General features: G+C 43.0%; 2 protein-coding genes across 2 annotated transcripts in view; one reads left to right on the top strand and one right to left on the bottom strand.

The window, feature by feature from the left end:
- The window catches only part of LOC139782751 (phosphoribosylformylglycinamidine synthase-like), a 40,431-nt gene that overhangs the window by 19,349 nt on the left and 3,612 nt on the right, over positions 1–17,470 (bottom strand). The window lies entirely within an intron of this gene.
- On the top strand, positions 3,764–5,973 carry LOC139782746 (uncharacterized). The gene is made up of 4 exons (XM_071721786.1): positions 3,764–4,451; positions 4,543–4,555; positions 5,118–5,477; positions 5,829–5,973. Exons 1-4 carry the CDS (start codon positions 3,764–3,766, stop codon positions 5,971–5,973), a joined length of 1,206 nt encoding a protein of 401 aa, XP_071577887.1.

Genomic DNA, 17,470 nt, shown 5'->3' with positions numbered 1-17,470 from the left:
GATAAGGCCGTCCTCCCTGCCCCCACCTCCGGGCGTGCGAAGCCCGGGGGAGGGGACAGAGAGGCGATCGTTAAGGATAAGTCTGGAAAGAAGGTAAAGATGCCGGCCCCCCCCAAGAGGGCAGCTGTGGGTATCACGGTTCCCGAGGGGGGGGACTATTACTTATGCGGAGGTATTAAGAACCGCGAGAGAGAATATCTTTCTCGCGGATATAGGGATTGGAGATCTACATTTTAGGAGGGCGGTTACCGGGGGTCTTCTGTGGGAGGTTCCCGGTACCGATTCCGCGAGAAAGGCGGATTTATTGGCCGTCTTCGAGAGATTTTGGGCGGTAAGGATGTGCGGGTCTCCAGGCCCTCCAAATACACAGAGTTTCGTGTGGGGGGTCTGGATGACCCCCTGGTCACGCCGCCACTCGGGAGGATATCGCCTCCGCGATCGTTTCCGTTGGGGGATGTAACATCGGGAACGTTAGAGTTGGTCCCATTAGGGGTTTGGCCTTTAGGGCGGGGTCCGCTTGGGTACAATGCCCTGCGGGCGCTGCCTCGAGAGTTCTTAAAAGGGGTCTCTAGGTTGGTTGGAGTAGGGCTCGGGTGGAGCCTTTACAGGCCCGTCCTCTGCGGTGCTACCGTTGTTTGGACGTGGGACACGTTCGGGCACGGTGCACTGCCCCGGTGGACCGCAGCGATAGGTGCTATCGCTGTGGTGACAGATCCCACCGGGCCGGCCTTTGCACGGCCGGGGTCCCTAGATGTCCGCTTTGCGTGGACTTGGGGCTTTCGGCTGGGCATCGGTTGGGTGGGGCGGGCTCCGTTCGGTCTGCACAAGGGGATTCGGGGAGACGAGGGCCGCTGGTTAATCCGGGGGGAGCCCGGTCGGCTGTTTCTCCTTCCCCCGCACATCCGTCCACTTCTGGCATGGGGATGGACGGATGACATTAGGCGCGGCGGTCTGGGGGGGGCTCGGGCGGATTCCCTACGGGGTCTCCGTCATTAGTGCTCCTCTCGGCTCGCGGGGTCGGAGTCCGATTTCGGACTTTTGCTTCTTTTGATTTTTATATATACTTGATCTGGGTTTTTCGGGATGTATTCCGATTGGAGGCTCTCAGGGGGGATCGGGGGACGAGGGCCGCCGACTGGACCGGAGGGAGTCTTCGGACGGTGGTTCATCCTCCTCCTGGGCATCTATCTACTTCCGCATGGTGGTGGGTAGATGACGTCGGGCGCGGCTGTCTGGGGGGGGCTTGGGCGGATTCCTTACGGGGTTTTCGCCACTAGTGCTCCCCTCGGCCCGCGTGGGGTCGGGGTCCGTATGGACTTCGTTGGATTTTATGTTTCCAAGTTCTGCTGCCCGTTTTGGGCCTTATCTGGTGCCGCTACGCGCGGTATTTGTAATATTATGTGTTTTTTCTTTCTTTCATAGTGTGCTTCGGGGGTTTCTCCCGTGGGTCATGGGGTCTTCTTGGGGCTGGCCGGCCGGGGCTTGCCGCTCGCTACTGTTTGGCGCTCTGACCCCATCGCTCACGCGATGGGGATCGGAGTCTCTTGTGGCGGCGGACCGCGGTTGGTCGTCCCCTGGGGGATTTCCGTGTCCTGTGGCGGGGATTTTTTCCCCTCTTCGTGTATTTTTGGGAGGTTTCTGTCGCGATTCAGGCGGTCCTCCTGGGGTTGGCCGGCTGGGGTCTGCCGCTCGCTGTTGGGGCTCTGACCCCGTCGCTCGCGCGATGGGACTCGGAGTCTCTTTGCGGCGGCGGGCCGCGGTTAGTCGTCCCCTGAGGGTTCTCGTGTTCTGTGGCGGGGATTTTCCATTTTTCGATGTCCTTCGTGCCCTTCCCCTGGGCCCCGTGTTCGCGCGGGGTCTAGGGGAGGGGCGCGGCTTTTCTCTCTAACCGAGTTATTCTCGGCCTACTTTGTGGACTCGTAAACTCGAGTCCATTGTTTTGGTGACGGGTATTGTATCCCTCTTTCTAGACGAGCACGTGGATTCGGGCTCGTGTATTGTGTATGTGGAACCCCTCTCCGGATAGAGGGGGTTTCCTGTTCGTATAGTTCGTGCACGTCCTGTCACAGTTCGTGTACGCTACCTATGGGGTGTGGACTCCTTCGAGCGAAGTATCCCGTTCTGCCAATGAAGAGACCCCTCTATGGTATGGCTGTAGATCGACATCGCAGTCATCATTATGGGGGTTCTCCGAGGCGGTAGCTGAATGGCCGGCGCATGTGGCTGTAGATCGGCGTCGCACCACATTATGCGCCCAGCAGTTCGGCTAGGGGTATTCTCTCTTGGGGGATTAAAGCATCCCGGGTTTTGACCTACCATGTGTCTACGTCTTGGGATTACGTTTTCTGTCGCCTCGAGCGTGAGGACTGTTGTGACACGTGAAGTAGTGCCTCGTGTTTTCCGCCTGTCGTAACTGTAGTCCGTAGTGCGGTGTTTAGGGAGAGGGGTTTTAGTGGGTGCAAGCCCCACATATCCCGGGTGGCCGGCCCCCGGTTGAATGCGCGAGGCATTTCCCCTCTTCCTCCGAAACAAAAAAAAGATTCTAAACAGACATTGGCATCATTACAGTTTCTGAATTTACATAACGCTGCCGTATGCGATAGCATTACAATCTCGTCCGGGTATTTCTTATCTCGTGTAATTACTTTCCATATTTGAAAAAAATTCTTACCTCTTTTAGTTTGTACTTTATCCTTTTTTAGTTTAAGTACTAATTTATAAGTCTCATTGGTCCCTTCTGTGAACCTAATCTGCTTTAATCCCGTCACATCTAAAGTATCTATTTCGCTTATTCTTTCTAGCACTCCTTTACAATTAATATATTCTTCTCTCGCCTTCTTCGCCGCAACCTTACTACCCTCTGCCATCCTTGCTTCGTTAGAATTTACTTCCGTGTTCTTCCTCTTCACGTTTACTGAATTCACGTGTTGCGTACTTACAGTATCCGTTTCCGTTTCCATCTCACTTGCCGTATCGTACCTGGTATCTTCCTTGTTGGCCTCTCCTGATTCGTCCATCCGATCTTCCGCATTGACGTCATCCTCCTCTGATTGGCTGTTTGTATCTTCCTTGTTGCCAACCTTCATGGCCGCGACTTCTTCCAGTATTTTGGCGCGCTTTTCCATCTTCTTTTCTCCTACAAGCTTCCACTCTCCTTCCTTCTGTGAGTATCCCTCTGTATATTTCTCGTCTTTATTCTCCATCTCTTCGCTATCCGCTGATCTTTTCTTTCCAGCCATTGATTTTTCCTTTTCGTTATCTACCACTACTTTTATTGCTTCTTTCGTTGCCTGTGTAATCTTTTTCCTATACTTTCTCACTATTACGTCTTTACTCATATTCCCCCCTCCGGGAGTGGGTAATGCCGTTATCCTCCTCGTTTTTCCTATACTTAATTTTGTTTAAAAACCCTCGAAAGCCTCTAAACTACTCTTGTAACCCTCTAATAAACCCGTAAAACTATCTTAAAACTTCCGCGGGCACTAGCTAGGTTAAAACGCGTGTGTTCGCTACGGCGGCCATCACGCAACTCCATTCACTCAAGGTAATTAACTTCAGGTTATGGGTCCAGTAGTGGCAAAATTACGAGTGAAGATATAATTTCAGGTAATATCTGAGCTATTGTAAGTGTGGTTCGTTCGTGAATACTTTTCACAAAGCATTTTGCTTATACAAGTTAAACGACCACGAGGCTTATTGTCTTTAAGCGTATTGGCAGAAAGGAAATAAAAGCTGTGCAACGTTTGAAGGATTACATAGCGACATGCAAGGAAACGAAGAAAGTAAGGTTAGAACGCGAACATCGGCACTGGGTGGAATAAAGATTGCCAAGTTAAAGGGGACTGAAAACTATCAAGTTTGGAAGTTCCAAGTAGAAAATCTGCTTAGACATGAGCATCTCTGGACTTGTGCGAATCCCCCAAAGGATGCCGAAGGTAACCTCATTCTGACAGATGTTAAACCAGAAGATGATGAAGATGCCAGGACTACTATAAACCTGCTTCTTGAACCACAGTGCATAGTTCACGTAAAGAACGCCAAGACTGCAAGGAATGCATGGTCCAACCTCAGTAAGCAGTATGAGAATAAATGTTGGTCAAGGCGTATTAATCTTCAAACGGAATTGTGGAAGCTTTCCTACAAAGAGTGTGCAAATATGCGAGACTATCTGGATAAGATTAAATCTTTGACTCAACAGCTTGCGGATATCGACGCACCTGTAGAGGATAGTTGGTTGGTTTCGATCATCATGCGAGGTCTACCGAAACAATTTGATAGTATAGTACAAATTCTGGATAATACCAAGGAAAAGGTCACCAGTGAAGACATCATGGAGAAATTGATGCATGAGAGTTTGCGTCAGCAGACTCGAGATAATACACAGGCTACATCCGCTTTAAAAACCGCCCTTGCACAAAACATACAGAGCAGAAGAAGTTCAAGTTTAAGGGGTAATATCACCTTGTGTTCACTATCATTTTTCTGAATTTATTACAAAAAAATAAAAAGATTTATTAATATTCGGGTTTTTACATGTGAAAGTACAAGTCTTAAGGTACATAAAAAATTTTTTTTAGATTTTTAAAAACAAAATGGCAGCTCTCGCAAAACAATTCTTTTTTTTCCTTGACCTCCCTTGCCGTACCGCTACAGGTCGCAATTTTGCACCTAGAACAAACCAAAAATTTTCTAAAAATATGGTCCAAAATCTAGTGAACATCGTAGGATTTTTCCGAAAAATTGATTTTTAAAAAAATGGCGCCGATTTAAATTTTTTTCTTCTTTTCTTTTGGAAAAAATCGCTTGAAAATCGGCTATAGAATCGGCAAATTTTAATTTATCGAAAAAATCCTACGATGTTCACTAGATTTTGGGCCATATTTTCAGAAAATTTTTGGTTTGTTGTTTTAAATGCAAAATTGCGACCTGTAGCGGTACGGCAAGGGAGATCAAGAAAAAAAAAGGATTGTTTTGCGAGAGCTGCCATTTTGTTTTTAAAAATCTAAAAAAAATTTTTTTATGTACCTTAAGACTTGTACTTTCATATGTAAAAACCCGAATATTAATACATTTTTTCATTTTTTATAATAAATTCAGAAAAATGACTCTACTTTTAGTGAACACAAGGTGATATTACCCCTTAAATGCTTCAAATGCGGAGGCGTTGGACACAAGGCGAGTGATTGTAAGAAATCCAAAGAAGGTTTGAAGAATTCAAAGGATAACGCCAAGACACAGGACAAGAAACAGCAAGATTCGGAATCCAAAAAGGGTGGAAATTGGGCGTTGTCGACTAAACTGACGACAATGTCTACTGAAATAAATTCTGACGAAGTCTGGATGTTAGATAATTGTTCGTCTGCTCATATGACTATGCGAGAAGATTGGTTTAATGATCTTGATGCTTCAACACCCAGTAAAGGAGTTACTTGTGCTGATAACGCTATTGTACCTACTAATGGAACTGGAAACGTAAAGTTAAAATTAAACTGTAATGGTATAATTAAGGATGTAAAAGACGTGTTATATATGTACCCAATTTGGCAGCTAACCTATTGTCCGTGGGCAAAATGACTGATAAAGGTCTATGTTATGTGCGTTTTCTATTATTCAAACCAGCCGCGCTCCACTGTATACGTGTAATGCTAGTTCTTTTCTGAGCGCGGGGATTCCCCTCCTGAGAGAGGGCGCTGTATGTATAAGGGAGTCTCTCGTCCGTCTCTTCCGGCAGACGGGCACGACTGAGCCATGTAACAACAACGCATTTATCTCGATTAAACTAAGTTGTAATTTTACAAGTACGTACATTAGTAACCCTATCCCTCAAGTGAACCCCGAAACACGTTGGGTCACAACAATTGGCGACGAGGATGGGATGAGGATTCCTCGATAACTAGAGAGGAAGATACAAGCCAGTTAGCACAAGGAAGCACGGGAAACGGCAAGTACGAGGCGGACATCTTCTCTTTGTGAGCCTTTACCGAAATGGCGACAGCAGCAGTGCCAAATACTTTTACAATCGAGCCGTTCGATTCCACGAATACAAATTGGTCACAATGGTTGCGCAGGTTAGAAGGCGCATTTCGAATCTTCGCAATTGAAGACGAAGCCCGAGTACCTTACCTATTACATTACGTCGGGGCCACATCTTTCGACATCTTGTGCGATCGTCTTTCGCCACAAGATCCTTTACGACACGCTTACAAGGAATTTAAGGGACTTTTAAGATCCAGCTCCGTTAGAAATAGCGGAAAACTTTAAATTCCATCAACGCAAACAAAAGGATGGCAAAACCGTCCAGGAATTCTTAGCGGCACTACATAAGCTAAGCCTGCACTGTAAGTTTGGCGACTACTTAAAAACGGCCTTGAGAAACCAGCTAGTTTTCGGTTTGTCAAACAAGAGGATCCAAGCACAACTTTTGTAACTGGCGGACTTAACACTGGGGAAAGCAGCTCAGGTGGCTATTACGATGAAACTATCCGAGAAAGGAGCTCAACAGTTACAAGGGGGAGTAGCCGATTTAAGCCTGTACAAGTGGTCAAGCGGACTCCTCGATACTCGCCTAATGTAGATAAGTCTTTAAAAGTAACCTCAAAAGGTACAAACGCGGGTAAGCCTAGTGGCAAACAAGCTTCTCAAAATGTAAAAAAATCTACAAATTCGAATACTAATGCGATTACATGTTATAGGTGCGGTTCAAATCATTTAGAGTCTAAGTGTACACTCGATAAAAATGTAAAATGCAACGCTTGTGGAAAAAGCGGGCACCTGAAAAAGGTCTGTTTTCAACGCAACCGAGAAACAAACCAACTCGAAGAGATTCTACAATTGGAACATACGCAATTTCGGGACAAGATTTCAACTACACTTCTGGTAAACGGCAAGCAAGTAAAATTCGAAATAGATAGCGATGCTGCGGTGTCGGTGATGGCTCAGGAACACGTTAGTAAGCTTTTTCCAAATTCGCCCATACAACAAACGCAACTTAAGTTAGTTTCTTACTGCAAACAGAATGTTAAATTGTTAGGATATATAGTCGTGACTGTACGATGCCGTAATAAATTACACAAATTAAATCTTTACATTACAAACGAAAAGAGAAATGCCTTACTAGGTCGCGAATGAATTTTCCAACTACGAGATAAAAATAATATTAAGGATTTCATAAGTGGCGTAAAATCTATACATACAATTGATATTAATTACAAAGATAGGTTAGACGCGCTTTACAAAAATACCAGTCAATTATGACTCCGTCAATATCAAGGATTAAAGGTATACAAGCAAAACTAACTTTAAGAAAGAATGCGAAACCGATATTTTGCAAATCGCAGCCAGTGCCTTTTAAGTTACGTCCACTAATAAAAAAAGAATTACAACGATTAGAATCGGAAGGAGTTCTAGTGAAGGTGGATACTTCCGAATGGGCTACGCCAATAATTCCCGTCCTTAAAAAGGATGGTCAGATTCGCATTTGTGGCGACTACAGTGTCACTTTAAATCCTCAGCTCGTCGTAGACGATCACGCACTTCCGACAGCGGATGAATTGTTTGTCTCAATGGCTGGGGGTACGGTCTTTTCAAAAATCGACTTACGACAAGCATACTTGCAAATGGAAGTTAGTCCCGAGGATCAACATCTTCTTACGCTAAATACGCTGTGACGTGACGGTTCGCCGCGCGTAACAGCGCCCCGCCGCCGTCACAAGGCGCGGGTTCGCGCCCTCGGGCGAGCCAGGAGAGCGACCGCGAAATCTCCGGGGAGCCTACCGAAACTTTAGAATGCGTATCATTTATTCATTTTATTTTATTTTGTATTGTATGAAAATGTGGCACCTCGCCGAGGCACCGCGCTTCGGGACCAGGATTGCGGAAACCGGCGACGGGAACGAGACCCACGGCAAGAGACGGAGCGGCGCGAGAATGTCGCGAGACCCGGTGAGGAGTCCGACCGCGGGGCACGAGGCGGACACGCACGGCGCAGCTGATCGGCGAGAGGCCAACAGGGCCGTGATAAGACCTTTCTCCCCCGAGGAAACGAGAGCTACCTCCAAACCAACCCTGGGACATCCAAGCGGATCCGGGACGCCTGACCAGCGTTCCCTCGGTTCGCGAGGAGACCTTCGGACGAGGGGAGTCGAGCCCGAACACGCTAAACATCGGGTGGAAAAATCTACGGCACCAAGGATGCCTGGGGGCGCAAAGGACCCCCGCAGGAAGCCTGCGACAGTGCGCGCGTGATCCGCGACGCGCTCAGCCCCGATTGGTCGCGACCCTACGCCTAATTACCGCGCAACCTCCAGGGAGGGGCGCGCTTTCGATTCCACATCGAGCGGATCACCGCTCGATCTCTCCTGGTTCGCCCGCCGACTCGAGTAGACGTCTTGCGAGTAAACTTCTCATCGCGTATTATTGAGCATCCAGATTCGAGCGAGTGGATCATCCCCGGCGTCTGTGACGACGCTTCGGATTTCGCCCGTGAATCAGCGGAACCGGTGAGGTTGCCCTCCACAGTAATTGGCGTGTAAACAGCCACGGTAAAGCCGCGAGTACCGCGTTTCGTCTCGCCCCGACCTGCCGTCCTCGGATATCGCGTACGCATAGCGGTTTTCAGGTTTTGGCATTGGTGCAAATCGTCGGACGCGACGGACGCCGGACGCGACGGAAAAATTGGTGTTGGCGGTCGATGGCGGACATGAAGAGCCTCGCGACGACATAGCCGTGCGCTGCTAGGATCGGCCTCCTGAGGATCGCGACCGCGGGGTCGCGAGATCGTGGGTATCACGGCATCCGGTCGTGGATAGAGTTTCGCGTATTTGAACTTTTCGCGTGGTAACGAGCATCAGCAATCTGCTCTCGGGGTTCGCGTCGGCGTTCCTTTATCGCGCATCGCCGGAGAGTGGCCCTGCGGGGTACCTGCCTGCGCACTGCGTAGGGACCAGCGCTGCGTCGTCATTCGCGATTTGTGCGAAACGATTATTGGTCATCGCGTAAATATAGAATTGTTGTCTTCGTCTTTGTGTTATTCGTGATAAGGGTGTCGCGAGGGATTTCGATATCGCGTCGACGTTACCTGCGAACATCGCGAGCGACCGACCTACGCCCTTGGTGCGTCGCATTTCTTGCGAGCGAGTTCAGGCGCGCCCGGCAGGGCGCCGCCCCGTAAAGTCTGTTGAGAATCCTCGTCGATTCCCTTCTCGCGAAACAAATCCGTTACTTTGCGCTAATAGTGATAAGTTAGATTTAATAAGTGGTTTCCGCGATACATCTGTTCGTCAACCACTCGTTCATAGCATTATATTGCCGTTACTTCGGCTCCGGACATCGCTCAAGTTCAAGTTTTCTTTACCGTGTATTACTCACTTGTAAATTCTTTTTTTTTACTTCATCCAACCCGTTTATTTTTCCGTTTGATCTCTCAATCTTTTATCATCGCTCAGTAACTATCGTCTCACCGGAATTATTACTTATTGTTATCCGTCTCTCTAATCATAATTGTAATATTCTTTCCGTTAATTCTCTGCTTGCCCAGATGAATTAAGCTTGTTACTTCTTCACTATCCAAAAATTACTACACTGATTATTTACTTTTATTTTAATAAACGAAACCTATTGTTCATTAAATATTTAGCGATTTGTGTGGAATTATTTTGTTCCCTTCAACGAATCCGCGCCGCCTTGCCTCTACCCTGCCCCTCTGCCGTTAGGTCGAGCTGGCTGGCCCCTCGTGCGACAGGCTTTGGTTCTCGCGATTTCGCGTTAAAGTTATCGAGAATTTAGTGGACGCGAGGGCATCGCGTCTGACGCCCAACGGATTTATTCGAAAGGTGCCTGACTCGCGCGAGGGATTAACCCGAGAGGCCTATCACCCAACTCTCCTAGCGTTCCTTTGCTCCGGCCGAAAAAGCCGTGACAACGCATAAAGGTCTTTACCGGTCTACACGTTTAATGTACGGATCCGCATCTGCACCAGCCATTTGGCAACGAAAGATCGAATACATTTTAAAGGATTTGCTCGGAATAGCTGTTTTCTTAGATGACATAAGAATCGCGGGTAAGAATCCGGAAGATCATTTACAAAAATTAGAAGCAGTCTTTAAACGTTTACAACAATACAACATAAGGATTAACTTAGATAAAAGTGAATTCTTTATGAAGCAAATCAATTATTGTGGATACATTATCGATAAAAATGGATTACATAAAGAACCGAATAAAGTCGAAGCAATTAAGAAAATGCGTAGAGAATGTGACTGAAATGCGTAGTTTTTTTGGCATGATAAACTACTATGGTCGTTTTATTAAAAATCTAAGCGTGATACTACACCCGTTAAATAATATCTTACGTAAGAACACTAAATTTATTTGGACTACAGATTGCGAAAAAAGTTTTATAGCTGCGAAAAAGGCTTTTTCAAGTACAAATTTCTTAGTACATTTTGATCCAACTCTACTTTTAATTTTAGCCACGGATGCTAGTGCGTATGGTGTAGGTGCTATTTTGTCACATTTGTACCCGGATGGCACGGAGAGAGTTATTCAGTACGCTTCTCAAACTTTTTCCAAAACGCAAAGATCGTACTCCCAGATAGACAAAGAGGCATACGCCATTATTTTCGGCATAAAAAAATTCTATCAGTTCCTACACGGTGGACATTTTACCTTAATCACGGACCATCGTCCGTTAGTGCAAATTTTCTCACCCCAAAAAGGACTACCAATTTGCAGTGCTATGCGAATGCAGCACTATGCTCTTTTTCTGCAAGGTTTTAACTATACTATTAAATATAGGATATCAGAGGCACACGCGAATGCCGATTGTCTTTCTCGCCTTCCAATTAAAGAAAATCAGGTAAACGAAGACGTAGTAAATATTTTTCAACTAGATATGATTGAAAGTCTTCCACTTACAGTTACAGAATTAGCTACAGCTACAAGATAAAGAACTCTTAGCAGTTTTAAAAGCTTTAAAATTAGGGAAAAATTTTTAAAATTTATCAGGTTTCAACTTAGATACCGGCGAACTTACACTACAAAATAACGTAATTCTAAGAGGTCATCGAGTAGTAATTCCAATAACACTACGTAAAAGAATTCTATATTGGACATTTTGGAGTTAGTAAAATGAAAAATTTAGCCAGGAGCTATGTTTGGTGGCCAAACATCGATAAGGATATAGAATCTTTAGCTAAAAATTGCAAAGATTGTAACTCCTTTCGCAATAGTCCTACTAAAATAGAACCACATATTTAGGAGCAAACCGCAACTCCTTTCAGTCGTGTTCACGCAGATTTCGCAGGACCTTTTCTAGGACATTTTTTCTTTATCTTAGTAGATTCATATACTAAATGGCCAGAAGTCTACATCGTCAAAGACATTACAGCAAAAACTACAATAGATTTGTGTAGAAAAATTTTCGCTACATTCGGGATTCCAAAAACTTTCGTATCGGACAATGGGAGAACTTTCATCTCGACCGAATTTACATTATTCTTAAAACAAAACGGAATTATACAAAAACTTACAGCACCGTACAATCCGGCTACGAATGGCCAAGCAGAAAGAATCGTACAAACTTTAAAGAACTCTTTACGTCGCATGCGAAGCGATAGAACAAATGTGCACACTGCGTTACAACAAATGTTAATACAATATAGAAACATGATTCATCCAGCGACAGGGAAATTCCCTGCAGAACTAATGTTTACTAGAAAAATACGCACACGTCTGGACTTACTACTTCCAGAGATGAAGAATCATAACGAAAGGACAGAAACTCATTGTATCTTTAAGGAGGGAGAGAGAGTGAGTTGTCGAAATTATACAGGTGCAGACAAATGGATGTTCGGAAAAATTTTAGAGCGTATAGGAAATTTACACTTTAAGATTAGACTAGATGATGGACGAATTTGGAAAAGACACATCAATCAGATGCGCGTAATTGGCAAAAAGACGCCAGTAAAGTTAAACGATAGTGTAGTTCTTAACACGTCTGACTTAGATTATTCATTAGTCGATGCTATACCTCCAGTAGAGGAAAGAGTTAGGGATAACGTTGAGGAAGCGGATCACCGAACACCAGAAGTAGTAAGAGCACCGCCTCCTCCAAAAGGGTTGCCAGCACAACCAGAAAATCCTTCCAAATGCGAAATTGATCCGATAGAAACTACTCCAAGACAACCTGAGAGACCGCGAAGGCCACACAAGTTGCCTACACGTTTCGGAGATTATGAAGTTAATCTAAGATAGAAAAAAGTTACATTGATATTAATTTTCTCCTTTTTCGCGAATTGCTATGTTTTATTTTCTTTTCGTACAAGTGCGCCGCGTAGTCATCGAAAACGTTTACACTCGCTTATGTTTCCTTCTTTCCTTAGCGGAGAGGGTGTTATGTGCGTTTTCTATTATTCAAACCAGCCGCGCTCCACTGTATACGTATAATGCTAATTCTTTTCTGAGCGCGGGGATTCCCCTCCTGAGAGAGGACGCTGTATGTATAAGGGAGTCTCTCGTCCGTCTCTTCCGGCAGACGGGCACGACTGAGCCATGTAACAACAACGCATTTGTCTCGATTAAACTAAGTTGTAATTTTACAAGTACGTACATTAGTAACCCTATCCCTCAAGTGAACCCCGAAACACGTTGGGTCACAACAGTCTAGTTGTAGTTTTTTCAAGAAATGAATGCAAGATTTTCTTGAAGGATGCGTGTCGAGTCGAAGGAGAAGTAATCGCCACTGGTTCGAAGTCTGATGGGGTCTTCAAATTAGATGCTGAAACCCTATTACCAGGAAGGATTAATGCGTCCAGAGAAATCAAAGTCCTTACTGCAACTATTAATCCAGAGCCTAAAGTCGAGGAATCTGCCATGTTGACGGTACAAGAATCAAAGGATCTTTGACACAAGCGTTTGGGTCACATAAATGAGCAAAGTAAGATTCAACTCATGAAAAGTCTGGGAAACTATACAAATTTTTCAGAAGATCCACTAAGTTCTGTGAATCATGCATTCTTGGAAAGCACAGTAGAAAGCCTTTCTTAATTTCTGAAAAGAGAGCATCCAAGAAATTAGAACTTGTCCACACTGATTTGTGTGGCCCTATGCACGTCCCGTCTATAAGCTAGATACTTGTTGACGCTGATTGATGACTACAGTAGAATGATTTTTAGATATTTCTTGAAATCCAAAGATGAAGTTTTGCCAATCTTCAAAGAATTTAAGATTATGATGGAGAATTAAACTGCAGAATCTATCACGTGCATCAGGACGGACAATGGAAAGGAGTATAAAAATAGAGAGTTCGCTGAGTTTCTCATTAAAAATGGTATTCGACATGAGTCAAGTTGTCCTTATACGCCATAACAAAATGGAAGGGCAGAACGAGCGAACAGGACTCTAATCGAAATCAGTCGGTGCTTGATGACTGAGGCTGGTTTAAACTTTTCATACTGGGGTGAAGCAATCAACACTGCAATATACCTGAAGAATTACTGGCCTTGCAGAAATCTACCCGATAACCAATCTCCGATTAAACTGTGGACCGGAAGGAAAATGGACATAAAGCACCTAAAAGTGTTCGGATGTGCTGCTTTTGTACACATACCTAAGGAGCGTAGGAAGAAGCTTGAGCCTAAGAGTCAAGAACTGATATTCGTAGGTTATTCTACCGAAACGAAGGGTTATCGTCTAATTGATCCCAAGAACCCGAAGAAAGTAATTATATCAAGGGATGAAGGGAAGAAGATTGTTTCTGAAGACGTTGAAAAATCAGAAGAGGTCTCTGTGCCATTGTTCACCTTTCCAGACATTGAGGAGGAGACTGAGCCTGTAATCCAAAAGGTTCCAGAAAACGCTGAAGTTGTTCAAGAACAAATTCCTGAAGGAGCGGAAGAAAACGATTTGGATGATTCCCAAAATGATGTTTTTCAAGATGCTTACGAGGGCGTTGATGCTCATCCTCACGAGGAAGAAGGAAGGCGATATCCACTTAGAAATAGAATTTCTAAAGAGTTCCCTGACTACATTCTTTATAGTACTTTTGTGTCTGAAAGTGAGCCACTCACTGTTGCCGAGGCTATGTCTAGCAACGACAAAAATAAATGGTTCGAAGCTATGGAGAACGAATATAGGTCATTGAAACAAAATGAGGCGTGGGAGCTTGTGAACCTTCCAGCAGGCAAGAAAACCGTTAATAGTAAATGGGTGTTCAAGATAAAAAGGGACATGAATGGAAACACAACCAAATACAAAGCTAGACTGGTAGCTAAAGGTTGTACTCAAAGGCATGGAATCGACTATTCAGAAACCTTTTCTCCAGTTATCCGAACGTCTACTATCCGTCTGCTTATGGCTGTGGCTGTGGAAATGGATTTAAAAATCAGACATATCTGGATGTTACTACTGCCTTTTTGAACGGCGATTTGGAGGAAGAGGTGTATATGAGACAACCTGAGGGCTTTATTGTAGAAGGCAAAGAAGACTTAGTCTGTCTGCTAAAAAAGGCCTTATATGGACTTAAACAATCATCGAGGGCCTGGTATTCTAAAATCAATGAAGAACTCCGTAAAATTGGTTTCACGAGATCAGAATGCGAACTATGTGTTTATGTTAAAATTATCGGCATTTTCGTTTGTATAATTGGTCTACATGTAGACGATATAATAATGTTGTACAATTCTGATAAAGTTTTGTCTTATGTATTAAAAAGGTTAAATTCAAGTTTTCAGGTAAAGGATTTAGGTAATACACAACATATTCTGGGTATGCATGTTCACCAAGGAAATAATGAATTGCATCTGGACCAAACTAAATACATTGAGAATGTACTGATTAGATTTGGCATGACAAATTGCAAAGCAGCTAAGACTCCTATGGAGGCAGGACTCAAACTTACTAAAGATGAATCTACAGATACATGTGATCCAAGAATCCCATATCAAACTCTAGTTGGCTGTTTGCTGTATATTGGTTTATGTACTCGACCAGATATTATGTACTCTGTTAATTTATTGAGCCAATTCAACACATGTTATGGTCAATCTCATTGGCTGGCTGCTAAGAGGGTGCTTCGATCGTTACCTTAAAAGCACCAAACATTTTTACCTTAATTTTACTAAAACTGGTGCTGATATTACAGGATATATAGATGCAGATTGGGGATCAGATATAAATGACAGGAGATCCTATACTGGCTATGTGTTCAAGGTTGGAGGAAGTCTAGTCTCTTGGACTTGTCACAAACAAAAGACTGTTGCAACAAGTAGTGCAGAAGCAGAATATATGGCACTTTCTGATGGATGCAGGGAAGCTATATTTCTACAGAACCTGCTGTATGATCTATTTAAAAAATCTTTCTCCGCAGAACTCTTCAACGACAGTCAATAAAAAAATAATCCCTGCCAACCCCAGTTACTGACTATATTCGACTTTAGGTGGAGTCGTCAAGTCAGTGTCACTATAAGTTTTTTAAATTAAACCTATTTTTTATTGCATATTCTTGTAGTCCTTCCCGCACAGCATTTTATATTTCAGATAGATACATAAAATTTGAAATGTTGCTATATAGCAGATACGTAGCAATACGTATGAATCAAGTACTAGATACATGTTTAGTACCGATAAATGTCCGCGTCTAGATACATAATTACGTTACGGATACGTATATGACAATATATGACAATATATATTCGATACGTGTTAAATACGTAAATTATGTATTTGATACGTATCTGTAATATTGCAAATACGCGTTTAAAATGTACTGTGTAGATCATATCCATACATTGGAGGGATAAAAAGCCTTAGTAATAATCAAATTTTTAAAAATATTAACTTGTGTGCATAGATACAATTTATATATTGTATAGATTGCATTTATGCACATAAGTCAATATTTTACAAAATTTGATCACTAAGGCTTTTACTCCTCCATATACATATATACATATATACATATATACATATATACATATATACATATATACATATATACATATATACATATATACATATATACATATATACATATATACATATATACATATATACATATGGAGGGGTAAAAACCACAGTGGTGTAAGTCAAATTTTTAAAAATATTTTCTCGTGTGCATAGATGCAATCTGTACAATATATAAATTGCATCTATGCACACGAAAAAATATTTTTAAAAATTTGACTTACACCACTGTGGTTTTTACCCCTCCATATATACATATATACATATATACATATAGGTACATATGAAGTTAATTACCTTGAGTGAATAAATATACGCTTATTGTAAGATATATATCAATCGAATATATTTAGAGAAAGGAAAAACGAAATTATACTTTTACAAGGACTTCTGATTACAAACGTAATAGAATTAGAACGAACTGACTGACAGAGTAAAGAAATGGCGGTAACAGAATAGCCAATTTATGTAACTAGCGACATCTTAACAACACTCCTCCTTAATCAGAATGTGCCTTGGATCATGTATAAACTCAGCACAAATTTAGCTCCTTGATGCATCTAAAATGCTTTGATCCATTTAAACTCTTAGTCAGAACGTCAGCACACATTTCCTCAGTTGGTAAATATTTTAAAGTGACTCTCTTCTTCTTTACCATATCACGAACAAAATGATGCCTGATATGTTTGGTGTGGGAATGGAACATATGGTTTGTTGCCATTTTTTGTGCAGATTGACTGTCGTTGAAGAGTTCTGCGGAGAAAGATTTTTTAAATAGATCATACAGCAGGTTCTGTAGAAATATAGCTTCCCTGCATCCATCAGAAAGTGCCATATATTCTGCTTCTGCACTACTTGTTGCAACAGTCTTTTGTTTGCGACAAGTCCAAGAGACTAGACTTCCTCCAACCTTGAACACATAGCCAGTATAGGATCTCCTGTCATTTATATCTGATCCCCAATCTGCATCTATATATCCTGTAATATCAGCACCAGTTTTAGTAAAATTAAGGTAAAAATGTTTGGTGCTTTTAAGGTAACGATCGAAGCACCCTCTTAGTTCAGCTTGATCGGATAACGGAAACCCGTGCCCCCGGCTCTTTAAACATTTGAATTCCCTTGTATTAAACAGTTATACAATTAATATTGATTTTTAAAGTGTATTTTCCACAAAAATCGGCCTAGAGGACTTTTCTTTTTTATGTAACATGTGTGCCTTGCTTTTCTTTACCGTTTAAGACCTTATACGTCTTATTTAAACAATTAGGTAAATTATTAATAACTAAAAATAAAAGTAAATAGTTATTGCATTTATTGTATCCTGACATAGTTGGGAGCCCCTCGAACCCTTATTCTAGGAGGAAACCTGAGGAGACTTAAGGGGGAAACCACTGTGATGGCCGAAAAAAGAATGCTATTTTTGTGAATTTTTTTTCCCGAGAAATAATAAATTTAATGAAATTGGTTTTTTATTTCTTTAAAGTACATATATTGAATATATTGCAAAAAA

The sequence above is a fragment of the Temnothorax nylanderi genome, unplaced genomic scaffold (assembly GCF_030848795.1).
Source record: "Temnothorax nylanderi isolate EJ_2023f unplaced genomic scaffold, tnyl_v1.0 TNYL_tig0437_pilon, whole genome shotgun sequence".
Taxonomy (NCBI): domain Eukaryota; kingdom Metazoa; phylum Arthropoda; class Insecta; order Hymenoptera; family Formicidae; genus Temnothorax; species Temnothorax nylanderi.
Note: the sequence above shows the minus strand (reverse complement) of the source record. Positions and strands in the feature narration are given on the sequence as shown.

Excerpts from the sequence above, each read along its gene's own strand:
- LOC139782746 (XM_071721786.1), top strand. The coding sequence starts at position 3,764 with ATGCAAGGAAACGAAGAAAGTAAGGTTAGAACGCGAACATCGGCACTG. Across the intron at positions 5,478-5,828 it reads AATGGAACTGGAAACGTAAA|TGAACCCCGAAACACGTTGG; the intron begins GTTAAAATTAAA and ends CTATCCCTCAAG.